General features: G+C 47.8%; 1 protein-coding gene across 1 annotated transcript in view; it reads left to right on the forward strand.

Moving 5' to 3' along the window:
- Window positions 1-27541, forward strand: part of COL6A3 (collagen type VI alpha 3 chain) — a 270362-nt gene that overhangs the window by 226333 nt on the left and 16488 nt on the right. The window contains exons 44-45 of the mRNA XM_069615983.1: window positions 2439-2618; window positions 4032-4085. Of these exons, the coding sequence (XP_069472084.1) occupies window positions 2439-2618; window positions 4032-4085 (234 nt within the window). The remainder of the gene's footprint in view (window positions 1-2438; window positions 2619-4031; window positions 4086-27541) is intronic.

The raw sequence follows: 27541 nt of genomic DNA on the forward strand, positions 1-27541 counted from the left end.
ACCGGCTCCCATCACCCAGGGCCAGCCAGCTGTAACTGCCACAACACAGAACACTCACTCAGAACATTCCATCATCCACGCAGTAACATTCCAATGACATCACAAGCTACCTTACCTCAGACAGGCACAATACAACAGTGCTTGTGTGTCGCCTGCATTATTTAATATATACATCAAGCCACTCTGCAACCTTCTTTTCAATATGGGTGTGCAATTTACCAACTACGTCGATGAAACACAATTCATTTTTGAGTCGGATGGGACATATAGGACACATGCCGAAAGGTTGATTCTTAACTGCCAAACCATCAAACTGTGGATATCGTCCAATTGGATGTGCTTTAACGGCAGTAAAACAGAGCTTATGATATTTGGGTCTACACAAGAGAGGAAAAAACTTACATCGGATTAAAGTTCTCAGACGAGAATTGTTTTATTCCTGTGCTGGAAAGAGGCAACGCATTGAGTGTATATTTGGAGGCCTCAATGGGGATGGACACACATGTTAATTATATTTAAAAAATACTCCCAATATCATTTAAAGCTCTTGAGGCAGATAAAACTGTTCCTTTCCGTACAAAACTGTACAGTGGTTGCACGGGCCACAGTTCTTCCAATAATCGATTATTGTAACACTCTTTTGGGTGGGGCAAACATAAGATGCATTCACACACTTCAGGTGATTAAAAATGATGCTATCTGCATTGTCAAAAACCTTTCTCGGAAATCAGATATAGCTACCATAAGAAAGGAACTACATTGGCTGCCAGTGGCTGCCCAGATGCAGTTCAAAATTCTTACTTTAACACAGAAATATGTGTATGACAATGCCCCTGTTTACCTTAAAGACAGACTGACTCTATACAAGTGGATTACAGCTCTAAGGTCCACTGATTCCTGGCTGCTTTCATGTCCTAAAACGAAACTGGCTCACCGTAGTGACAGATCGTTTTGATCGCTGGCACCCAAAGCGTGCTACTCCTTAACTTTAAAACTTCGGTAGGAAAATGATTTATTCTCATTTCGGAAACACCTGAAAGCATTACTGTTTGAATAGAACTTAATGTATTCCATATTTGTTTCTCTTGATTTCCTGTGCTGGCTGTTCTGTCTTGTGTCTTGGTGTGCGCCCTGATGCCTGTGGCTTTTGGCGTGTTATAAATAAATAAATAAATAAATAAATACCTTATAGGACTGCTGCTTTCTGGGAGCTGACAGATTCCAGACTCTCCTGGGAGAAGGGAGCTGGTCTACATCTCTGATTAGGATGTGTCTGCCATCTGGGCTTTAACTGGGCATGAGCCCCCTGGGACTGAGAACATGCAGAGTTTTCCACATCGGATTTGGGACTCCAAGGGTCCACAAATATTGGCATATTTGAGGCACTGCTTAACCTTTCATTCCTGGGGGCATCAAAACACAAAAAGAGCCACTTTGATACAATAAAGCCTCGCTGAATACTGCAAACTGACATGTGAAAGAGGCACATTGGCTCCATTTGTTTCAAGGGCTCCAGGAATGTGTAAGCCCTGTCCCAGCAGAGGGTGAATCTGCCTGTGTTGATGTCCCCAGTAAGGCTCCTTCTCGTGGCTGAACGCTAAACTGTGAGAACGTTTTCAAGCATGCTTCTTTTTTCATATACACCAAATCATAGACCGTTTTTAGAGGGCCAGTCTTGGTAGTCTTAGTTGCCATCTCAGTTGCAACTCTGACATGCACCGTTAGTTATTCTCATGAAGCTTCTGTGGGTCACACAATGTTACTGTTGACTGCTGCCACCTGCAGGTTTTTATGTTTAAAGCTAATACAAGGCCCAGATACGAAATCAATGTAACAACATAGATTACCCAGAGATCCCCCTGGGCACTTGTCACATGACCCCAGGTGGATATGCTTTTGACTTCCTGGTTTTGTAATATGTTCAATTGTCAACAATTCCAAGGAAGGAACAATCCGCGGTAAACAAGCAGGGCCGCTCGAGGCAGGCCTGTAGTTGTACGATCGCTTCCTGTTACAGCCAAAGTGATTGGGAAGGGATAGACATCTACGATTCCACAGCGGTGGTGTACTGTGGCAGGGGCTCACTAATCTGTAGGGAACTCAGGAGATTTCACATCAGGCTGGGACCTTTTAGGGCACGGGAAGAAAGGACAGGAGGCCTGGTGCAGAGTCACTCACACTGCAGGCTGTTCCATTGCCCGAGTAGCCTTTTAGAGGAACCGGCCAGATGGAAAACTTCACAAAATGTCCTACAGGCCAGTTCACCGCGGCAATGTGGACCATAAAGCGCCCATGAGCAGGCAGCACTATGTGGGGTAAAACATGAAAAAGCGCCCAATGATAGATAGGATAGTCTTTTCAGAGTTACGTTTTTTTTATTTTTTTTTTACGGTGGCTGCTTATTCAAATTTTAACTTTTTGCCCGTTTTGAAATTCAGATTTGACAGATCCTTGTGTGATGGATTTTGACATGGGCACCCAGTGCAAGGAGTATGAGGTTAAATGGTTCTATGACAGCAAGAGCGGGATCTGCACCCAGGTTTGGTATGGTGGGTGCGGCGGTAATGGAAATAGATTTGATACAGAAGCTGAGTGCCTCAGCAGATGTTTGAAGCCATGTAAGTAACGCGCAGGTGCTACCAATTTATTTCTTTATCATTTGCTCGTGACCGCTCCTATCCAGACAGCCCAAGCCCTGTAAAATTCACAAGGGTCCCAATTAAATCTCCCGGATGAAAAATGATTCTGAAATTGAGAAAAGGTACAACATGTATCCATATCTTCTTTCAATTGACCAAATTGGCCCAAGCATCCCTGAAATTGATCACAGTATTCACTATCTCAGTTATATGTATCACTTTGGCACACATCCTCCCTGAAATGGACACAGGTAATGAGAATGAGCAAATAGCAGTGTTTTCTATTGCATTTACCAAATGCACAGGTGCATTCTGGGGAGTAAATGATCTGTAAATGATCTGTAGCTCACAAAGCAATCCGACCCTGCATGATCTCCCATAATACGCAAACTTGGGCTGTCTGCATATTAAACAAAATAAAATGCAGATATCCTCTCCAGGATGATGTGGTGTTGTGAGGTAACGGCATAAGCTGTGAAGGTAGAGGTACTGGTGTGGGCTAAAAAAGAGCCCATAAAAAGAAATGCTCTTGTGTGCAGAACAGATGTGTTATTACCACCTCTGCAACCTCAAGTAAACAGCTTTGGTTTGCACTCCCACATTTTCTCACTTGATTCTTTTCAAGAGCATTTCCCATGCTTGCTGTGACACAGTAGGCATAATTACCATTTGGGTGATGTTGTTGCAGAAGATTAAGATATAGTTTGTTCCTAGTATAGCTACAAACAATGCTAAGCAAAATTAAATGTGTTGCCCTACTTGCCCTGTCACAGCTTTCCTAACTTCTAGGAACGCTTTCTTAACAGGGATATGCCCTAAACTGCCTCTGATGTTTAGGAAACAGCAATACAAAATCTAGGACATCATTTTGAATACTTTTAGGCTGGACAAGGGAGAAGAAAGGGGGATCTCCGCATACCTGTGTTGTAGGATAATTACTCCTTTTTAGTGTTGTGTGTTCTTCACAGATGTGCAATTCCCTCACAACTCCTTCGAACCCAGTGTCTTGTTTCAATTGAATGATTGTTGATGCTTCATTTGCCATTTTCACTGTCTTGGACTTGGACCTCACATTGGACCTCACTCTATACTTGTCAACTGTTAAAAACCTGCGTTTGCAGAGTACCTGTTTTTTGGAGAGTGGTGCACAGCTCGTCTTTGGGATTATCACGTGATATTTAAGGTGCTCTGCTACTGGTTAAGGCGTTTGGCCAAAATGAAAAGAGTGCATATGTGTAGTCGTGTGCCATACCTTAACAGTAGCCTGCAATTGATAATGTAATCAGAATTCTGGTGTTCACAAACCTGTTGTATGGAAGGTGTCTCAGTATAAACCTAAAAAAGCGCCCCAGTGGTACATTGCTCACACTTCACCGCCATTTTCTCCCACAGCAGCCGATAAAGTCATCCTACCGCAGCCTGCAGTAGAGGAGAGCGCATCGGCAGGTAACAGCCAGCAAGCTTCCTGCACAGCAGGGCCTGCCTTACACCGCCAAACCCCTCAGAGCAAGAGATGCCTGGGTGTTTGTGCAGCCGCTTTGCCAATGCAGGAATAGACCACAGTGCTCTTTTAATGAGTTTCAGGCTAGCATGGAGGTTTCAGTGCACCGCGCATGAACACCTTGCCTGCATGCTTTATTTATTTATTTTATTTTGTATGTATATAGCGCACAAAAGCCAGAGGTATCTAGACGCATACGCTTAAGAGATTGGTTACAGTGCTTCTGCTGGCTCTCATCCACGCTGCTTCATGAAGCGAGAAGAAATACAGGCACCCACTATGCACAGCCTAGCCCACAGCGCAATGCTTATGCTCTGCTGCAAATGCGATACGTATGTCAATGAAAGATCTGCCTTGTGTCACTGCTGAGTTTGCACAACGTTGGAACAAGTAATACTGAAGCTGTCATTGCTGAAACCCTTTCTGAATAGGTTTGCACCTAACAGTTTCTGAAATAAGGTTTCACCTATACTACTTTAAAGACACCCAACCATCTATCCAGTCATCAACCTAACCATTCACTTACACATTCCAACTCATCAAACCAATGAAACTGTTGTGACCCATCCACTCAATGGCCCACCTGCACATGTTCACTCTGTAACCCTCTCATACACTCAGAAACGTCACTCATCACACAAAATATTTCAGATGTACGTCACCACCCTTCCACCCATCTCATCTTACATTCGTACATGTATACACTATCACTCTTCACATGTGCAATACATGTCTAAAAACCCATCCACATATGCATCCACTAGGAACATATATCTCAGCCGATGCCTGCCACACGATCTGCTCCATCGTCCACGGATACGTGTCAACAAAACCCCACACAACATCCCGCAAACATAGCCAAGCGCCCACCCACATGTTTCAGCACATGTTCTCAAGCATCTACCCACTCATCCAGTCTCCAACCCCACACACCATCAAGCATCCATGTTCGTTTATACTGACACTGCTATCATGTCCCTCCTCATGCATTTCCTTTGTATGGATTATCTCTGCGCATTACTCTTTCTCCTCTCTTACTCTGTTTCTCTCCTTTTCTTGCCATGTCAATGGTTTCTTCTTCCTTTTGCTTTATTGAGATTAGCCTTCTTTACCTTAACTTTCCGTTCCTCTTCCATTGCCCTTGTAGAACACACACACACACATCTTAGTTCATATATTGCCCATTTTCTCCCCTCATTCTTTTTATTATGTACACCCACCATTCCCTGAGCCCCTCTTTCTCTGTTCTCTTTAAATCTGCTCTTTACTCTAATTCTTTGATTAGTACATTTGGTGAAGTGGAACAATTGCTGGATTGTGTCAGGCAGCGAATAAACTTGGTGCAGGGGTTTTCCGGCTGAAGCCTGCACATTAATGAGCTGTTGCCTTCCTAGGCAGCAGGGAGAAGCCCACAAGTACTTGTGCAAACACTTTATGGTGTTCTCTTGTCTATTCGCATCATTACGTTGAGTCAATTTGTTTGGAAAGTGTAACACTTTCGCTAAAAAGGCAGTTTAAACTCCATCTCCTGGAGACCGTTTCACTTTTACTTTTTCCACAGGCACTCAATAATTTCTACATCCTACTGAGAGTGTTAAATTATCATTTTCCTCAGGTTTTTACTCTTGGTAGTTTTTTCATATTTCAGATTACTAAGTATTTGTTCCTTTAAATTTGAGTTGCTATTTTTGCTCAAACACAGTTTTGTGGTATGCAGGACTTTTGTATTTTGATGCATCATTATTTTGATTTTTCCTATTGCTACATGAGTTACGGATTCAGCTGCTTTCAGAATTGGCTCAGGGTGCTGACATGAGATGGTGGTTATCACTGTCTGCCAGCTGATGACGACCGCTTCGAATCTGAGTACTGGTAAATAATGAAACCAAAACTTTCCGGGCCTTAAAAAACAACCCATTACTCAGTCTATGTGCGCAAGAGAAGACACCCTATTGCACCCTCTGAAAAACAACTGACTAGAGGAGGGCCTCCTTGAAGAGACCCTGAATCACAGTTAAATTACTGATTCCCTCATGTTCAAAGGTAGAATCTATGCTTCCCTTCTCTATTTCAAGGGGGCTTGCCATCCAACTGCGGCATTCTTTTTGTAGGCAACCTTACAAAAGGCTTTAAAAGAAAAGAAAACATCTAGATATGGTTACAGACGTGCAGAAAGCTGGGAGTTGAAGGGATAGCAACAATATATATAAACAGTGAAAAGAATGCCGTGTCAAGATGACCCCGATCCATTCAAAATAAATATCTGCTTAGGCAAACTCTCGTGTTATCGCCCCACATCAGAGCGTCAGGAGCATTTCTCTAGGATCAATTGTGAATTTGGGAGAAAAGGTCCTCAGATGGAATATTTTGCATCCAGTCATTTTGTTTTAAATGCCCCTTCCCCTACTAAAACTTAATGGATCAATCAATCAATGAAGAATTCCTTACTGAAATCGCTGGTGTCCAAGCAGTACTTGACATCAAGGCCTGGTTCAGATCTAGGCTTGGACTGGGATATACAATTGGTCCAGGCACAACGAAAAAGTGGCCAACTATCTACAATTCAGCACTTTTCATAACAGACTGAATACTAGCAAAGAATGCGTCTTTAGGTACAATATGCTGAACATAATGCATTTCAAACCATATATGCAAGGTCTGAAGCTGTCCCATTGTGACAAAAAATCTGGCCCATCCTAGAATCTTAGGTTGGCACTAGGGGCATTGCCTTATTGTGAGATAGGCTAGTCCGAGCCTGTTCAGATCCTTTGACACCCGCTTTCTCCCTTAGGCAGTACAATGCATCCCTCATCCAGTGCCTTTGAATAGGGCACGGAAGAGATTGGATCATTATGGCAGGATGATCTGCACTGCAAGCTCTCTGGTCTAAAGTAGTAGAACATTTGCAGTAATGCTCCTGGATCATGGAGGTCTTTAGGAAATCATGTGTCAGGCCTTACAGTTATGAGTTTGCAGATCTTACACAGAGAGACATAGGATCTGGGATTGCTTGGAGGCAATGGGCCTCATTACGACCCAGGCGGATTTCGCGGTGCTAAATGCACCGCGAAGCATGGCGGAAAGCCGCCGATAGCGCCATGGGGGTTGGCGGATTTACCGCCCCATTCCGACCTCGGCGGAGCGGTAAATCCCCAATCCCCATTCTGCCCTTCCCCATTCCCATTTTTGCCCCATAGGGTATAATGGGAGTGGGGAAGGAGTTAATTACGCCACCGTAAAATACGGTGGCGTAATTAACAACGAGGTCCCGTAGCGCCATGGTTTTCTCCGGCTGGTAAAACCAGGCGGAGAAAACCTCCATGGCGCTACGGGAACTCGTAGTATGGCGGAGAGGTACGCCATGCACTACGCTGGCGTAATACCCTCTCCGCCAGGGTCCTAATGAGGCCCAATATGTTTTTTTTAAAAATGTTGTGAGTAGAGCTGCTCCTATAGGAATTTCCCTCCCCTTCCAAGTGTCCACAAGCCAAATCCCTAGGATTTCTATCTGCTCCTGCAGAAAACGCTATGATACCCTAGGGTCTGGGCGTTACAAAAATGTCAAAACTAAATAAAAAATAAACATGATTCTGCACCGTCACATTGCCAAGATTTACCAGGAAGCATCCCATCAATTGGACTTAGCATGAACAATCAAACCACCCATACCCCCTAAAACCTCTGGTAAAATCCTTGGCAGCATCGCACACTGTTGGAGGCAACAGATCCCTTTGTCCACTGTGGCCCGCCTCAGCACCATTCTTGATTCAAACACGTCCCTTATTCTTGGTGTCTAGAAATCTAACAACGTTACCCGCTTTTCAGCACCCTGTTTTGAATGTCATTGGACGCCCATGTAAAATTGAATCATGGCTGTAATATCTTCAAGGAAAGCCACATACAACAACCCATATCCTTGAAAGAGAGAGGAAAGCTTGTTTACCAAATATTGAGCTAAAAGTCATAATAACTTACTAAGAGACAATGGGCCTCATTACGAGTTTGCAGATAGCCATGGAGCTATTAGCTCCATGGCTGCCTCTAAACCGGGCTCCTTTTCCGGGTTCTGCAATGGGGACTTACTGGGTCATTCCAACATAGGAGGACCCGGTAAGTCCTCCTTGCAGGAACCATACCCCATTCCCATTAGAGCCCCCATAGGGCTCAATGGGAATGGTGATGGAGGTAACAACGGGCGTATTATAAGTGTCCCATTGTTACCTCCCTCTTCCCCTCGCGGGACCCGGAAATGACGCCTGGTTTTACCATGCGTCGGATCCGGGTCCCACGATGGGAAGCTCAGAATCAGCCCTGACGGAATGAAGGGGGCCGGTCCCGTACCGGCCCCCTTCATTCCATCAGCAGCTGCCTCGTAAGGAGGCCCAATGTATATGCGAAAACACTCATTTTAGTCAAACAGAAAAAGCGAGTATGTACAGACATCAACTATTACCCAGCAGGAGATACGCTCTTTTTTTGTAAACCATGAACCATGTCAATATTTGTCATGAGCGAGTACACTAATAAACACAAATGGGTGATAACTGGCTATTGAGCCATTCACTCAGCATGAATAATGTCTTGGGACTCTATGAATAGGATCTTGACTCCCTCTTTTATCACTCATTCACTACATTCTGGTAGGGAAAGCCTGTTAAGGTGGATTTCAAGAATCTGGCCGGGCGGACAGATTTTAGGAGGCCACACTAGTTATAGTGAACAGAGTAACTCTGAGCTGTTAGCCAAAAGGCAATCAAGGTAAGCATGCAGAGCAGTCAAGGCTATTCTCAGGAGCATGTGAGTGAGGCCAGGGTCCCACAATGAGTCCACACAGTGAAGCACACAATAATTCAATTTAGATATGTAAGTACAAAAATACTGTATTTATTCTAGGCCCAAAACACACACTAGGAAATGAAACAAGCAGATGATAATATTACACAACACTCAATTTTAAACTTCTCCAGCATGTGGTCTGGCATGGATTCACATGCTCATGAATATTCCCTGTCATCAGTCTGGGAATCCTCTGTAACAGAAATAATCAGTTTCAGTTTCATTTCCGAACTATATTTTTCCTAACAACCAATCACTGAGCTCTGGGTCATACTACCCCTAGCCAAAGACTGCCCGCTACCTAAGCCCTTCCTCTGGCAGCCATCTTCAGAGTTTTACTGCACGTTCAACTGTTAGGAGTCCTCGTGCTTAGCTCTCGAGCTTTTACTGTGTTTTTCGCTTTTGGAAAGAGTTTTACTCTATTTTTCGGTCAATCGAGCACCTGTGCTCCATCGATCAACCTTCCGACTAACGGGGACCCATTTTTCGGATTTGTCAGTACCCCTCAAGGGAGAATTTCATTGAGTTTCTTCATGGAGGCTTCCAGAATATTCCTCAAGGCCTACACCACATGGATCATGGCGGAGGAGAAGAAGGATTCCCCATCTCTTTGCAAGCTTTGTACCGACTTCAGTCTGCGGAATGTTTATATGGATGATAAACATTCCCAATGCCTTTACTGTACCCAACACACAAGGAGGAAGATTGTGTATTTTGCCATGAACTCGCGACTCACACGATGAAGGATCGGTGTAGATGGATGAAGGAGTGACTACAGGCCAAGGTATCCGCACTGGGTTGGTCCCAGGAGCACGCCTCTCCCGGATCCGGGAATGCTGAGCGAGCTTCTAAGTCCTTTGATGGCGCCCTGCCTGCGGGGGTCCAACAAAAGGCTATGCACCATAAGTCCACTGCCACCGGGAGCGCCGTTGCGGTGGCCTCCTCGGGGGCCAAGGTGTGTCTGACGTCTCCAGCGACTTTAGCCACCAGTCAGCGCTCAGGCTCGTCATCCAAGAGGAAGTAGGACCATCTAGGAAAACTCAAGGTACCCGCGAAGACGGCCAAGGAGAAGTCCAAAGCCAACCTGCCCTTGCCGGAGAAGGCCAAGGGTGACCAAGGCTCCGACCCTCCCCCTAAGAAGGCCAAGCAGGACAAAGTATCCGGGACGACCAAAGCCAAGCAGGACAAGGCACCAGTCCTGACCGTGAAGGCCCAGGAACATCCGACCAAGGCTGCGCCTTCCATCGAGGTGGTAGTGGGATCCCTTTCGAAGCCTGCGGAGGCAGACCCGCAGGGCGCACTTACAAAGGCAAGAGTGTCCCTGCGAGGAGGGAGTCTTCATTCCAGTCCATTGAGAATACCCCGGAGAAGAAGATGCCGGTCATCTCCCCGAGACCATCCCTGCTGGATGCGAAGAAAGGGGTGGGTGGAGGTCCTGCAGGGCACAGACATCTCCTACGAGGAGGAGCTCACCTGCCTCCAGACCATCCAGGAGGGGGGTGGCAATGATGGAAAGGTCGGGATCACACCCTATGATGAGGGTGCTGATGACGAAGATACCATTGAGGAAGGCAATGGAGAGCCTTAGGACAACAAGGGCCTTGCCCCTCTTCCTGCGCCCCAGCATCCTGTTTGCCCTCCGCCTCAACTACCCTCTAGAGATCTCTCAGTGGATATTCTCTTCTCTCTACTCTGCATTCACAGATCTCCGAAATACGGAGGAGGATGCTGAATCTGCTGGCGACCCCGACCGCGGCTCTGGTAGCGGCTTACCCTCCGGGTACAGGGGAACCACCAGCAAAGAAGAGGAAGAGACACCCATTACCTCCTTGCCACCCTTCACCACCATCTCTCTCCCCGAGGGATGAGACGGATCCTGACACAGCGTCGACGATGGACATAGACGACAAAGGTGGAGTGGACCTCCCGTCACCTCCGCTCAGATCCTCCCCATGGAAGGAGATCAGCTCGTTCCATGCGATGATCTCCAGAGCGGCAGAGCTCTTCCAACGCGCGCCTGAGGAGAAGAAGAAGGAGAGTTTCTTATATCAGTGTTGCGAGGCAAAGAGAAAGACCATCCTGTCTGTCCCACTCTTGGATGACATTTGGGATGAGGGCCTGTCCCTCATGAAGAACACCTCTATGGCCCCAGCTAAGAGGGACCACCTAGAGAAGAAATACAGGGTGCCGGACTCTGCACCCAACTGCTTGCGGGCCAAACCGTCGCTGGACTCGGTGGTCTCTGCATCAGCCAAGAAGAAGTCATCAGGCGCTTCATCTTCGGCAGCGTCCACCCCTCCGGACAGCGAAGGGAAGAAGTTGGATGCTGTGGGATGAAGAGTTATCTACTCGGCGGCTATGACTATCAAGGTCACCAACACCATAGCTAACGTAGCGCACTACGACCAAGAGCTGTGGTTCAAGCTTGCACCTCTGTTGGACTTCCTCCCCGATGACAAGAGTTCGGAAGCATTGGAGATTCTGCAAGAAGGCGAGGTGGTGGCAGGCCATGCCATCATGGTGGCCACGGACATCGCTGACGTGGGGTTCCGCCAGATGGGCAACAGCGTTTGCCTTCATCGCCCTAGCTGGCTCAAAGCCACCAACTTTCAACAGAAGGTTCAGACAAGGGTTTTGGACATGCCCTTTGACAGAGATAATCTTTTTGGGAAGGCTGTAGATGAATCTCTACAAGCCATCAAGGCAGACACGGAGATGGCTCGTGCCCTGGGCACGCTCCAGCAGTAACGGCCATCCTTATAGTCAGGAGGCAAGTCTCCCCGTTCTTCAAAGGGTTACGGCGGAGGCTCCTCTTCTTACCGCCAACCCCCCCCACCAATCCTCTGCCCAGTAGACCAACAGGGGCCTCTCCAAGACCTTCAGGGGAGGTTGCCGCCGTCGCCAAGGACCCCAAGGCAGCCCGTCGGCCTCCAAACAAGAATGAACCAGCCGGGACGTCGGGCCCCCACCCGTGCACCCCAGTGGGAGGCCGGCTGGCAAACTTCATCAGCATGTGGAAGACCATCTCCACCGACTCTTGGGTGCTGGATGCTCTCACCCATGGACACACTCTAGAGTTTCAACAGAAGTGTCCCCGAATACCATTGGTGGCCAGGCAAGAAAACCACGTCCCTCAACTGCTGTTGGAGGCTCGGGCCATGTTAAAAAAAAGGTGCAATAGAGCTAGTTCCAAAGCGACTCCGGGGCTCTGGAGTATACTCAAGGTACTTCCTCGTGCGAAAGAAGACCGGGGGCTTCAGACCCATTCTCGTCCTACGACAGCTGAACAAGTTCCAGAAGTTCTGAATGGTCACTCTTCTACACGTGCTCGGACAACTAGAAGAGGGAGACTTTCTGTCGTCACTGGACCTTGAGGATGCGTAATTCCACATCCCCATTCACAAGTGACACCGCAAGTTCTTGCGCTTTGTCATACAGGGGGTGCATTACCAACTCAAGGCCCTTCCCTTCGGACTGAAATCAGCACCCAGAGTCTTCACAAAGTGTCTGGCTCTGGTAGCGACCCAACTGTGACAGCAAGGGATTCACATCTACCCCTGCTTGGATGACGGGCTCATCCAGGCCAGATCAAGGCGAGTCGCTGTCGACCATATGGCGAGGACAGTTCGTTTTCTGATGGATCTGGGGTTCTTGGTGAACTATGCAAAGTCCTGCTTGACTCCATCGCAGGACGCGCTGTTCCTGGGGTCCCATCTGAATACAGTGTCATGTCTGGCGGCACCATCGGAGAAGAGGGTAGCGGCCTTCCTGGGCAAGGTGCAACGGCTGTGAGCACTGAAGGTCGCCACGGTGAGGACCATCAAGTCTCTGCTCAGCCTGATGTTGTTGTGCATCTACCTCATCCGGTTCTGCAGGCTACGGATCTGCCCACTGCAGGAGTACCTTGACACCCCTTGGATCCAAGTGTCAGGAAGCTTCCAGGAGAGGATCCAGGACAGGAACACGCTCTATGAGACCTTCCGTCAAGCAATAAGGTGGTGGGACGTGCGCTCTCATCTGTCCGGAGGCACAGATTTTCAGACCCCACCACACCAGGAGACGTCCCGACGGACGCCTCCCTGGAAGGATGGGAGTCTTCATGCCAGAGGCCTGCACATCAACGTTCTGGAACTACAGGCGGTGTTTTGGCCTTCAAGTCGTTCCTTCCGTCCTTCAAGGGCAAGGTGGTGCATGTCTTCATGAACAATACCACCACAATGTTTTACATCCGGAAGCAGGGGGGCACCCGGTCACCAGCGCTCTCCAAAGAGGCGCAGGACCTATGGCACTGGGGTGTCGCCCAGGGGATGTTCCTCATTCTGTTTCACATGGCAGGAGTAAAAAACACAGTCGCCGACTCCCTCAGCAGGGAGCTTCGCTCTTGCCACGAGTGGGAGCTTCGGCAGGACCAAGTGGACCACCTGTTCCACAGATAGAGCAATCCGCAATCGATCGGTTGGTGACGGCGACGAACACCAAGTGCCGGAAGTTCGCCAGCAGGTTTCTCCAGTCGGGGAGCATGGGGGAGGCATTCTCATTCCCCTGGGATGACCTGTTTCTGTATCCGTTCCCTCTGTTGCCGTCGCTTCTTCGACTCATCAATCAACACAAACGGTCCCGGTGCAGAATGATCCTCGTCGCATCAGCGTGGCCGAGGCAAATCTGGTACCTCGACCTTCTCAGCATGTCAGCATCCCCTCCAGTCAAACTTCCAGTGGTCGCAGATCTTCTCCTCAGGGAAGGAGGTGCAATTCTGCACCACAACCCAGGATCGCTGAACCTGAAGGCCTGGCTCCTGCAGCGTTAGAACTCGGGGGTTATGATCTACCGGCAGACCGCAAGTAGGTGTTTGCTAAGGCCAGGGTATCATCTACTCTAAAATGCTATGGACACAAATGGAAGAGGTTTGCTGTGTGGTGCTGTGCACAGAAGATCGACCCCCCATGAGTCACTGCTCCGCAGGCGCTATCATACTTGCTGTCATTGGCCAAGGTGGGACTGGCTCATGCCTCCATCAAGGTTCATCTGGTGGCTATCTCCCGCTACACCAGATCTCCGAGACAGTCGTTGCTTGGTTCACACCGTCTGGTAAAGGTGTTCGTCAAAGGACTGTTCTGTTGGTTCCCGCCGGTGAAGGCTCTAGCCCCGGCATGGGAGCTCAATGTGTTACTGACTAGGCTCATTGGCCCCCCAATTCGAACCTATACAGACAGTTCCATTGATGTTTTTGTCATGGAAGACAGCATTCCTCATGACCATCACTTATGCATGACGGGTGGGTGAGATTCAGGCCCTGTCCTGTAAGCCACCTTAATTGACTTTTCACGAGGCGAGGGTGGTACTGCGGATGCCCAAGGTGCCATCTGACTTTCATCTAAACGAGCCCTTGGTGTTGCCTGTGTTTTTTCCGATGCCTTCGAATTTGTACTCGCTGGATGTGGCTAGAGCGCTGACGTTCTACGTGGACTGCACCAAGAGTTTCTGGAAGACGTCTCAGATCTTTGTGAACCATGGCCCGGGAACCATCGGAAGGCCCTGTCCAGGCCTTCCATTTCCAGGTGGCTCTCCGGCTGCATCACCCATTGTCACTGGTTGGCAAACTGACCGTTGCCTGGCCGTCCCATTCGACCAGAGCGATCGCTGCTACTGCGGCGTTCCTGTCTGGTGTGCCCCTGCTGGACATCTGCAGGGCTTCTACGTGGAGGTCGACGCACACCTTTACGAGATTCTACTGCGTCGACAGGGATTCCAGGGAGGAATCCAGAGTCGGCCAAGCAGTGCTGCGCAACCTGTGCACTTGAAGGTGAGCCTGGTGAGGAGGTAAGAGATGCTTATGTTGAGCCTTGCCACCTCCCGTGGTTGTGCATGTGTGTACTGCTATGTATTATTTATTCATGAGCATGTGAATCCATGCCAGACCCCATGCTGGAGAAGGAACAAGTTACTTACCTGTAACTGTTGTTCTACAGCATGGGTCTGGCATGGATGCACATGTGAACCCTCCCTCTGGCTCCTCTGCGGCTATTCTCTTGGTCCTACTGTCACTTTATGTGTTACCAAATCTGAAGATGGCTGCCAGAGGAGGGGCTTAGGTAGAGGGCAGTCATTGGCTAGGGGCAGTATGACCCAGAATTCAGTGATTGGTTGTTAGGAGAAATACAGTTCAGAAATGAAACTGAAACTGATTGTTTCTGTTACGGAGGATTCCCAGCGTGAAATATTCATGCGCATGTGAATATTCATGAGCATGTGAATCCATGCTAGACCCATGCTGGAGAACAACAGTTACAGGTAAGTAACTTGTTCCATATATATAGTCATCTTTAGGTTCTTAGGAATGCATTCAATAACTAATTCAACAAAAAGGAAGAAAAGTAATGATGAAGTAGAATGGAACCAAGTCAAAAGAAATATATCTTAACCTTATAAATCCAATCACTATATGAGTGGGGCATTATGCCCAAATGTCACAGAGCTTCTTCTTAGAAAAAGGGTCTGATGCACGAAGGGCCTCATCAGAGGTTGTGCGGAGCGTTAAAAATGTGGCAGTAACACTATTTCTGCTGCATTACCACACCACCCAATCCCGAGTTTGAGCAGAAAGTGAGTTTTTGCCCGAGGTAAATACCTCCCCTCTCCACCCATTTTTGGTGCTATTACCACCGGCACTATTACCGCCAGCGTTAATTGTGCCGAAAAGTATGATAGAGTCCTATGGACTCATAATAAATGGGGATTAACAGCACCACCACAACTCAGAATCTGGCACAAATTAGCTTTGGGTGGTATCCCGCTGAATTTACCGCTGGGATAGCGCCCAACCCGTGATGAGGCCCATTGTTTTGGTGAAATGTTCCAGAGAGAAATTCGACAAAGTTACTGGTTAGTAAAATATGTTCCTATCTTTCAGGTAAGCTACTGTTAGATGCAATGATCACAAAGCGATGGAAGGTTTATTCTGAGGAGAACATGGGGAGACAAATGCGTTGCGATTACTTAGCCCCCTGACTCTGATTTTCACAGATGACCCTATCGGCCAACTGACAGTCGCTGGAGGTAGGTTTTCCAAATATTGGCTCCAGTGAGAGGTGCCCAGGAGCTGCAGGGAAAGGATTCTTCACGGCGGTTTCAGGAATATGACCCTTGGCGAGGAAGAAATGCAGAAGTCTCCGATGCAGACCTATTCAGGACACTTCACCAGATGTGGGAAGGCGAGTTACAGAGATGGCCACTGCTCACAGGTGACGGAAGGTGTCCTTCCAGTGTGGTTGAAGAAGACCTTTCAGAGCAGGAGCCCTTGAAGCTGGGAGGCTGACATTCAGCACCAAGGCGACTTACACCACAAGCTAGCGACAACCGACGTTTCTGCAATTAACATGGAACAGTGATGCTTCTAGCGAGGTCGCCTACTGGAGAGCTGCTCAGTCCACCAGGTGGTCCAAGGACACTTACGAAGGCTCAGGACGGTTGGATCATTGAGAACACCTCAAGACTGGTTGGTCCCGACAGTCCAAGGGTTGAAGCACTGCTTAGGGCCTTCACAGATCACGTAGTCCAGCAGGGCTTTGTGATGGCGAAACACAGGAAGGGATGCTGGGTCTCTTTGGAAGTCGTCCATGAATCTTCAGTCGGCTGTTCTTCTACACAGGATATGTGGCTCCAACACTGATCTGTGGAAATGGCACCATAAGTCCTCTTAATTTTCAAGATTCAGCCTGGAAGCAAGTCCAATGGTAAGGATCTGCACCATTCAAAGAGCCAGCAGTGGTCTAATCAGAGACCAATGTGGGGTTCACTCATGGCACACATCTAGACTCTCAGACACCACAGATGTGGAATGAGACCAGAAAGTGCAGTCCCCTTCCTGGGCCAAGCACACACAAAGGCCTTACTAGCCTGCGAAAGGAGCAGCTTTCCCGATTGGGCAAGTACATGACCTTATATGGGATTTCCTGACCTGTGAAGGCAGTAAAAATGTCAAACAACAACATGGCCTAAGGACTAGAGAAAATGTCTTTGCTGCACCCAGGCTCAAAATAATTGGACTTCAAACATTTACTGTTGTGTTAAGCACTCTGCAGGGGCAGGCTTGGCTGGTAATGGCCCACTAGCCTGTGCCATGGTGGACCCAGGTAAAATGAGGTGCTACTAGTTCATTTGGGAAGGAAATTGGGTGTGCAATGACAGCGCAAGCCAGAATCCCATGTTGTTTAAAAAAGATGGCTGCCAGCAATGTAGAAAGGGTTCTAAGCCCCTTTTCCATATTGCTTTTGGCCATCATTTAATCGATGGAACCACAGGTTGAGATGGCAGAGAGAGAATTCATCGAGGAGAGACATAGGGGAGTGGAGTGCGACTGGACACACACACATCAAAAAAATGGCAGCACTGGGGAGTTGTGCAGAGGCTTCAGAGGCATGTGGGCGTATACTGTAGATGCAGACCCACGTTTCAAGCATCCTGATTGGCAGGTGCCACATCCCCTGATGCTGATAGCTCTTAAATAAGGACAAAGGTCTTTGCCTGATTCCAGATCGTGCCACCAAAGAGGAAGACACTTAAGATGGTACCCTCTCATGTCCAGGCCCACAATTTTAAGTTAACCCCTTAAGTGCTAAGGATGAGTATGCTTGTCCTATTTGCATAGACGTGCATCAAGCTCATTATTTGGTTAATGCTTACCTCCAATGAATATGTCTTCATGATGCACATTTTCAAATTATGATGACGAAAAAGCATATATGGTGTTTCAGATTCAAGGAAGAAATCCATGACTAACAGTTCAAAATCATTCCATCTGGCCTCATGTCAACTGAACAAGTCTTCCCTGGATCTGATGGTTCATAGTTCATGTTTAGCCAGGCCAACCTGTTCTTTGGCTTATCAGTGCTCTAAGAAAACAAGTAGATCTGGAAGCCACAATGTGATTGGTGCAGCTTTTCCACAACTCTTGCCTACCCTCTGTTGAGATGGCAGATATACTGTAAGCAATTGCTGACACCCCAAAACTCGGTCTCTGCCCTTTAGAAGACAATATACATACACTAGTGATGGTGAACCCTGCCTTCCAGTCATAATTAGAGGTCTTTCAAGACACTACTGTGTGCCATGCATTTATGCCTGTTCCTAGAGCTAAATAGACATTCCCAGAGGTGGTCTCCTAATGAATGCTTGGACTACGTGTAGGATCAGGTTCTAGAAGTCTTGGATGATTGGCTCCAAAAGCCCTGCCAGGTAGCTGTCACTTTCTAGTGGTAGGCGTGCATAAGATATCCCATCCAGTTATTTAGAATGGGTTACTTCTATTTAAAATACTGGAAGATGCATGGGTTATGCTCTGCAGTACTAATGTGCCCAAGTCCCATCCTAAGGTATTTGACCTCTCTTTGAAGGGAAGTCTGCAAAACCTGCACTCAAGGCAAACTGACTGTCCTTGTATTTATGTATGTAGTTACGTAGTACACCTCAGCATTGTTACAGACGGCCGCAGCAACATTATTTAACATAGATAAACAATGAGGAACAACCTACTCACATTTTGAAAACAACTATTAAGCTTCGGTTCTGGATCCTGTCAAAAGGGCGTAGAATCTTGCTACATAACATCTTCCACGAAGAGACAAAAGTGTGGATGTCCCAGAGAGTCTTAGCTCTCCCATGAAGGGTAATTTACGTAATAGACCATGAAGGGCGTGCAAGATGTTTGGGGAACTTTTTAAATAGGTTGTGCTGAGTACCCGAGTATGGAGCTAGCCCATCACAGTCAATATATGGTTAATTGCCAAATATCTTGCAATGAAAACATTAGAGATGACTGTACAAAAAGAGCCTTTATTATAAGGTGAGCCCTTTTTTTGTTGACACGTGTTTCGACCAAACTCTGGTCTTTTTCAAAACTGGGCACTTAGTCTACACTCATCACGTAAATCAAGCACACAAAGTAATGCGTTATCAAGTTAAATAAGTCATAAATTACAAAAACACTACAAACAATGACATATAGGGATTTGCGAAAATTGCCGATGACACAGTTTACCCGTAGCAACAAACACGTGTGAAAATTGAAAGCAAGACATGCGCAGTGGATGCGCCAGTGTCAAGTTACTATATAGACAGAGGGGGTAGCAGAGGAACTCAGTGAAGTAGCAGGGCGATCCCATCTGAGACAGGAAGGAGAAACCAAGTACACATGTATTAGAGGCAAGGGTAGCCCGATCCTCGTTTTCGCCAGTTCGATCCTCATATGACAGAAAATAGAGCTACCCCCTACTTTGGGTGCAAAATCATCAACTGTTTTTAAAAGAGGGTGCACATAAAGATGTTGATGGCACAAAAGAAAAATAGGAAGGAATCAGTCAGTATTCTTTCTTCTATTGCATTGGAAAAGAAAGATGTTACCTGACACAGTTCACAAACGGCGGGTTTCAGCCGGGATTTCAGCCGGGATTTCAGCCGGGGTTTCAGCTGGGATTTCAGCCGGGGTTTCAGCCAGCACATTCACATAGATCAGTGCTCTGAAGGCCACTCCACTTCCCCAGCAGTAAATTGAGGTGCTTAGGGCAGAGGGGTGGTGGCTAGCCCTCTTTACTACTGTTCTCTTTTCTAGAGATGCATCACAGTGCAGTGTCTCATGGTTTAAGAAGACAGCATGTTCGAGCTGGATTTATATGGTAGTGATATGATATGATATGATAGTTTATTTATATAGTGTCTATACACAATGGGCCTCATTACGACCCAGGCGGAGGACCATGGTACTATTAGCACCATGGTCCATGCCGGTGTCCGCCATGGCGGAATGGGGAATTACCACCCCATTCCGAGGTTGGTGGGGCGGTAATTCCCCATGCCACCATGGCCCTTCCCCATTCCCATTTTTGCCCCATAGGGCTCAATGGGAATGGGGAAGGCGCTAATAATGGTACCGCAAATTGCGGTACCGTTATTAGCACCAAAGTCCCTTTGCGGGTCCCTACTTTAACGGCTGGAAAAACCAGCCGTTAAGGTCGGGTCCCGCAAAGGGACCTCGTAATCAGGCGTTAAGGGTTTAACGGCGCCGACACCTTTTACGGCACCGTTAAACCCTTAATGCCTGGGTCGTAATGAGACCCAATGTGTTTCAAAGCGCTTCAAGGCAAGGGCGGGAACAAGGGGAAATACAATGACATTCTTACAGGCCATGAACAGTAAGGATGTGAAATTAACTATCGTACTCGGCCTGACAACATTTCAGATAGTGCAAGAGCTAAGACATACATAAGGAAGGGAGGGGGGGTGGGAAGGAAATGGAAAAAGACAGGTGACTACCGTACTAGGCCGGGTGACATTTCTGGTGGTGCCGGAGAAAACAAAAGGTGAGGGAGAGGGGTGCAGAAAGGGAGGGGAGAAAGAAATCAAAGGGACTATCGTACTAAGCCTGATGACATTTCAGATAGTGCTGGCGGGGGGCAAGTAAGGGGATGGGGATCTGACAGAGAAGGTTACTATCATAATAGGTCCAGAGACAATTCTGATAGGGTAAGTGCATAGAAGAAAGTAAAAGAGGAGGGGAGGAGATCGGAAAAGGTAGAAAGGGAGAGGAGGAGGTATCTCATTACCATAAACTGTTGGGAAATCAAAACAAAATGGTGCCACTGGATGTTAACCGTTATTGCTGACATTTACAAGGCAGCAGTATGGAAGTTAATCAGACGTTATGCACATTCTTTGGTTAGTATTCCAGGAATGGGTGCCGAGACTGTACAATCAGCTTTCAAAAACTGCAAATGTGCCTGTTCATGCCCCACTGCCTTCGGAACTTCACTGCCTTGCAATGTATTCAGAGTCTCTCTTTGTTAACTCTGTTTCTATCTTTACTTCTATGTCTTTCTATCCTTCTCATCTATTCCTTGCAACCAACAGACTGTGGTCTGGACACATCCTGTCGGGGTCACAATATGTTGCTACCAAGTCATGGCTAAGTGCTGTAAGAGCAGGGCACAGTATAAATGTTTCTAAACATAACATATATGACTCTTTACAGGACAATATTCCAGAGATTATTATTTCTAATGGATTCCTTCCTCCCATGGATTGCTCATCTATGATATCCTATCCTCCACACCTCAGCTGTGTTCTGGACATTTGTGCATTTACAGGAGATGAGGCACACCCTGCGCCGGACAGGACATCAGGGACAGTATATATATTGAGGTACTTTGCCAATGACCCCAGTTCCTTTTTCCATGCACGCTGTTCACTTTATGAACATGCCATCTGAATCTTCAAATTCGTCATCGCCATACCCAACCATGTGAAGGCCTCGGAGTTCAATCCTTGCACAAATTGCGGCCGGCAGATGTTGGTTTCAGGTCTCCACCAGATTTGTTTTTACTGCTTGGGCAAGGGACAGGATACCTAGGATTGTGGATCATGTCAGTCCAGGCTCGCAAAGGCCTTCCGGGAATGGGCGGCAACAATTTGTACCTTTGTACACTAGACGAATGGTGATGTTGTACCGTCATGTGGAGTGGAGCAACAGTCTGAGGAAAGGTACCCTGTGTGTAAGGAAAAAAAGAGAAGAAGCACTGCAAGAGATCCCGCTCCCCAAGATGATCCTTGCACTGGCATTCTTACTCCACCAATCCAGAGGTACCTTTTCCAAAACAATCCTCCACCCCAGAGGAATGGGAACGATTTCACCAAAAGATGCCTGACATCATTGTCAAGGACGGCGCCGTTAGCTTCTGCCCCGGTTGCTGACAGGACCCATTGTGTCTTCCGCAACCAGCAGGGTACCAGCTGTTGACCACTCCCACACGCCTACGGGCTCAGGCCTAGCCAAGAATAGGGAAGGGTGTCCCGTGATAAAGTCACCTGGGAAATGGCTGCCAGGGCGTGACATTTCCCAAACAAATGCACCCCCAGTAAAAAACAGAAACACTTTCCCCAAATATTCTAGTATTGGAGTTTGTAATATGAAATGATACCCTCCTAGAATATTTGGGGAAAGTATTTTCGGGGTCAGGAAAAAATTGTCGCCTACCTGGCGACTTTTTCCAGGCGATATTATCACATAGAACCGCAACAAGAGCTTCCCCTCTGCCTGACTTCACCTTCAGGCACTGCGATCTCGGTGCCAGTTCTTACTTTGTCTAAGATGTCTTCGGTGCCAGGTGGCGCCATGAGCATCGAAAAAAACCTCAGGAATGTGCTCCTCCTCCTTTCAAGCCATACATGTCTAAGATGTGTGACATCTATGACGAGGAGGAGAACAAGGTACCCTTCGGGTTTGAACTCTTGGTCTCCAGGGAAGAAAGGAACTTGCCGGGGGAGTTCTATGAAGAGGATGAGGTTGTCCAAGGGCTGACCTTGAACCTCTAAGAAGTCAGTGGTCGAGACATCTCCCCTGAGCTGACTGTTCTTCGAACCACTATCCCTGGTAAGCCTCAGGCATTCTTTTAGAGGACGATGGCAAAGGTGGCCAATACCCTGGGGCTCTCTGCTCCGTCCAGGTGGAAATTTCAGTTGAATTAACGGATATCTTGGACGAGGGTCCCAGGAAGGAAATGCTACTACACTTCAATGTGGCAATAGAGGCCCCAGTAATGGAGGTATGGGAGATGTTTTCTTCTGCATCTGTGGTTGACAGGGAGTTGGTAATGAAGCACCCCCCTGCCTCCTCTGACTCAGCTTTCCTATCCACTCAGGCCTCCCCAGAGAGCTTGGTGGTGCAGGCCATGACTGCATATCAAAGTCTTCCACCTTTCCTTCTCATCCGCTTGACAGGGAAAGCAAGAGACTGGACGCTTCGGGAAGAACGTGTTTGCATCAGGTAACCTCGCTCTTTGAGCAGTAAATGCTTCTTGAACCATGGCGAAATTCTCTTTCGGCCTGTGGTCTGCTGTGGCAAATGTGGCTGAATGCATTCCTGAGGGCAATATGAGAGACGGCTTCCTGTCAATGGTGTTAAACACACGGAAGCTTCTTGACAGATTCTGACTGTGTAGGCAAGTCTAAGGCCAAATGTCTGGTGCTCACGCGTCACTCTTGGATGAGGAAATCTGACTTTGCGCATGATGTACAGGCTTAATTGCTGGGCATATCCTTTGATGGCCATAACCTGTTTGGGGCGAAAGCTGATGACGCCCTCCAAAAATGTCAGGCATCAAAAACAGCAAAGCTGGTTGGCCTAGCCATGCAGCAACTCTCTGCATCTTCTGCTAGAGGCTGGGTTTTCACCCCTCAGGCTTGTATGCCCTATGGGGTCGAGGCCAGGCTGCTTGGGAAGACTACAGGTCAGACACTTCCCGAGGGGTAGATGTAGAGGTGCCCCCAGAGAGGGAGCAACTGCAGCCACCATCACCTCAGGACCAAAAGGAGCAAAACCTCTGTGTGTTTTTTTGTTTTTGCCCTGGTTCCACTGTTGGGTGGGGGGCTTTCCTTGTTCAGAAAGGAATGGTTCATGACCATGCCCGATGCTTAGATCTTACAGTTCCTCTAACAGGTCTACTTTCGTGCAGTGTCCTCTAGCCATGGCCCTTACAACATCACTTTGCCTCTGGATCTCATCCTCTTGGAGGATGTCTGTCAGCATCTCGTAGGACTTGGACACTAATCTGGGCATGCCATTCCCAGCCAAGGACCGAGTGGCGAACATCTTTCGGATGGTCGATCTCTGCCAATCCCAGAAAGAAGTCCCGGCCTCAGCCTTTCTGTGCCTTCTGGGCATCATGGCCTCCTGCATGCTAGTGGTACCAGCGGCTAGGCTGCACATGAGATCACTTCAGTGGTTTCTCCATTGCCAACAGTCGCAATTTCAGGGCCACATGACATTTACAGGTCTCAGACCAGGTAGCTCAGGATCAGGAAGATCACTCGTTGAGAGGAGCATGTTTTGTCAACTGTGGACCCAGGTGACAGTGGTCACAGAAGCATCTCTGACTGGTTGGGGTGCTCCCTTGTCTGAACTGACAGTGAGTGGACTGTGGTCTCCCACAGTGTCTTTTGAATGCATCAACTTGCTGGAGCTGAGGGCGATCAGGCTGGCCCCGGTTGCCTTCCACCGCTCGGTGAAACGCAAAACTGGGATAATCCTTACAGACAACACAGTGGCCATGTACTACATCAACAAACAAAGTTGTGTGGGGTCCTTGTCTCTGTACAGAGAAACAATGTTACAGTGATTCTGGGCTCTGGAGAACGTCATCTCTCTGACAGCAGCCCATCTGGCCAGAAAAGAGAATGTCACAGCGGATGCCTTGCACAGACAGACTTTGGCCTCCCAGGAATTGGAGCTATGCCAGGAAGTTCTGGGGAGGATCTTCTCCTTTTGGGGGACTCCTCAAGTGGACTTCTTCGCTTCCAATGTGAACAGGAAGTGCGAGTTGTTCTGCTCCCGGGAATTTCCTCATCAGGGAGCTCTGGGGACGCACTGACAGTAAAGTGGATATTCAATCCTCTTTATGAACTCTGTCAACCCCTTTCATTCCACTGGTTCTCAAGAAATTGCTCCTGTTTGGAACCACATTCATCGCGATTGCTTCGGAGTGGGCCCAGAGGACATGTTATCTGGAGCTGATTTTCTTCTCTCTCAAAAGATCCCTCTTCCTGTGTTTTTTACTTTGCCTCATTCTTCTAAGGAAGAGGAGCGGTTCCATCGCCTGGGTCTGGTGCAGGCCCTCAGCTACTATGTCTCTTGGATGACAGAGGCTAGTTAAGATAACCAGCTTTTCTTTGGCTACACGGGTGTTCATCCTGGTAGTGCTGTGACCAAAACGACCCTCTCAAGTGTATAATTCTCTATATCTCGAAATGCTATGATTTGGCTGGGAAGGATGTGCCGGTGGGTCTCAGAGCCCATTCTACAGAGAGGAATGGCTGCCACCTCTGCCCCGCAGAGGGGAGTCCCTGTCATGGACATCTTCCAGGCAGCAACATGGGCGTCTCTGCACACGCTTGCTAAGCATTACTGCTTAGAATCCTTTTTCAGGCCAGGATGCCCATTTTGGTAGGACGGTCCTCAGCACTCTCCTGGTCTAAGTGGTGTTCTTGCTGTCCTGCCATCTCCATATCTACATACTGATTTGGGTGTCTATTGTAGATGAGGAATCTGTGGGAGGAAGGAATCCAATAGTAGAACAAATTACTTACCTCTCGGTAATGTTCTTTCTGATGGGTGTTCCTCTCTGACGGATTGCTCATCTCTCTCTCTACCTGCCTCTCTTGGTGGATAGCTAGTACATCATCTCTTCTGTGGCCCCTCAGCATCAGAGTGCTAGGTAAGAAAGGTGAAGCCGAGGTCACAGGGAGCGGCACCTACTAGATCCGACGGCATGTCCGACGCGGGGCATGCACTGATGTCGGACGAAGCAGACACAAATCCACGTTGCACCCCCTGGATGCGGACATGTTTCTGGAGAACTGCTGTGCTGTAGATAGGATATCAATCTATGGGAAGAACATCAATCAGAAAGAACATTACCAAGGGGTAAGTAATTTGTTCATCACTTACAATGCCTAAACATAAAGCTCCCTTGCTATTATCATCTTTAGATTCACATGCAACTCACCTAACTTCATCTTGTACATGGCCTATGTTCTTCCTGCGACTTAAGGGCTCTAAAAATGTTGTTAGACACTGGGACTAATATCGACCAGAATGTAGACAGTGATGATGGGTTAAGGAAGATAAACATATTGTTCCTGGACCTTCTTTCTGATGTTGTGAGATACTCCGGCAGCAGATAACCAGGAGGAAAAACAGCAGTTAAGGTAGTTTGTTGTTAAACACAACCATCACCTCTCATAAGAGTTCCCACAACTCCCTGACCACCTAGTTTTATAACAATATCTATTAAGGGAGGATTTGTGTCTTTAAATATCTCCTGAATGGTTGGTGATCATCAACAAACCTTAAATTGCACAGGAGCAAATTCTACATTTTATCTGCATGTCCTGTGCATGAACCTTCTGCAATCTTCTGAAATCTGGAATAGAAATGAGTCAGAAGGCCGGTGAAAGGAGTGCATGCAGGGTATTATAATGTAATCATTCATCAACCAGAAACCATGTACCTTTCCATAAAAGGCATAATGTAACATAGAGAGTGCCTTCAAGTCAATGCAACTGGCAAGCGGCAGCCATTGCAAAGATCTCGACACCAACGATGCATCCTGGTAATGGCCGGCTGGTAAAACTAGGCATGCAGCCTCATTCTGCACTCTTTGCAAGTATTGTGTCAGGTGTAGAGACAGGCAGCCTTAAGGAGATGACATTCACCCAGTCTGAATGAAACAGCACAATTGCTACCAAAACCTGAGCATTGCATCGGAAGGAGAAGGAAAGACTCTAGAAAGGATTTCCGGGTTATAGATGCCCTTCCTAGTCCTGGCTGCTATCTGCGTCGGCATCATCAGCTTTACACCAAAAAGGACTCCAAGGGCATAACTCACAGAGCGTTTTCCAATGGGTGTTTGCCATTATAAAACGCTTCTGTGAATTAGGCCCCAAGACTCTTCACCAGAGGAGATGATTTTGGAAAGCCTCCCAGCTCTTGGGACCAGATGTGTGGTGGCCCTTCCTTGCTGGCCGCTCTGTCTCAGTCCTGGCGGGATTCATGCTGGAACATTTTGATTCGTCCATTGATTAATAGCAGGTGAGTCACTTTTCCTTCTGTGACACGTGATCATGCTCTGTGCCTCCCTTTGTGTAGACCACAGACATGGACATCTCAGTGGTGATGTCAATAGGAGGGCTTGCTTTTTAGGAGGAACAGTCAGTACGACTCCTCCACCGCTGGCAGGAACAAGGACAGCTCAGAAATGTTTCTGCTCTGGGAGCTTCACCCCCTGGAATTAATGGATCTAATCAGAAGTCACCCATGACTCAGAGCCCGCGTCTGCGCTTTGGGGTTTGTTTTCCACATGGCTCTTGTGGAAAGCTTCTGAAGTTGAGAGTTTCCGAACTCGGTCCAAGAGCCAATGTAAATAATGCAAACCACATGGATGAGCAGCTCCGCCGCGGACTGAGCGGGGATCGTCCAGAAGGGGTTCCCACGTTTTGGTGGCCTTTTCGGAGGAAAGGGGTCGGTATGTGTTCGTTGTGTTGATGCATGTGAGAAGTGGCCGAAGAATTTTCGCTGCAGGCCTGTGCCATGCTGGGTGACAGGCTTAAGGATGGGCTAGCTCCCAGTGCCCCTGCCCCTCCACTGCCAACCGATAAGTGTCACGTTCCCTTACAATTTATCTCAAACTCATCTCTCGTCTGATGCCAGATCCTGGCCGCATTTCAAAGAGATGCCACTGCTTTTCCCTTACGGGTGGCACTGTCGAAAATGGCATATTGCGACATCGCCTCTGACCCCTGCATTAACCAAGGCGTGCAGCATTCCCTGGTATTACAATAGTGGTATTCACAGTGCTGGAAATGGACATTATTTACTGCGGGATACCACCGGGAGGAGGCACAGGTGAATCGGGAAATTCCGGGCCAATGGGTGTGCAGATATAGCAATCAAAGGTTGTGGGGTAACTAGTCACCCGGTGCGCAATATGCTCCTAACAGTGATATTAGTCAGGATTTGAGC

The sequence above is a fragment of the Ambystoma mexicanum genome, chromosome 9 (genome assembly GCF_040938575.1).
Source record: "Ambystoma mexicanum isolate Mex_15411 chromosome 9, UKY_AmexF1_1, whole genome shotgun sequence".
Taxonomy (NCBI): Eukaryota; Metazoa; Chordata; class Amphibia; order Caudata; family Ambystomatidae; genus Ambystoma; species Ambystoma mexicanum.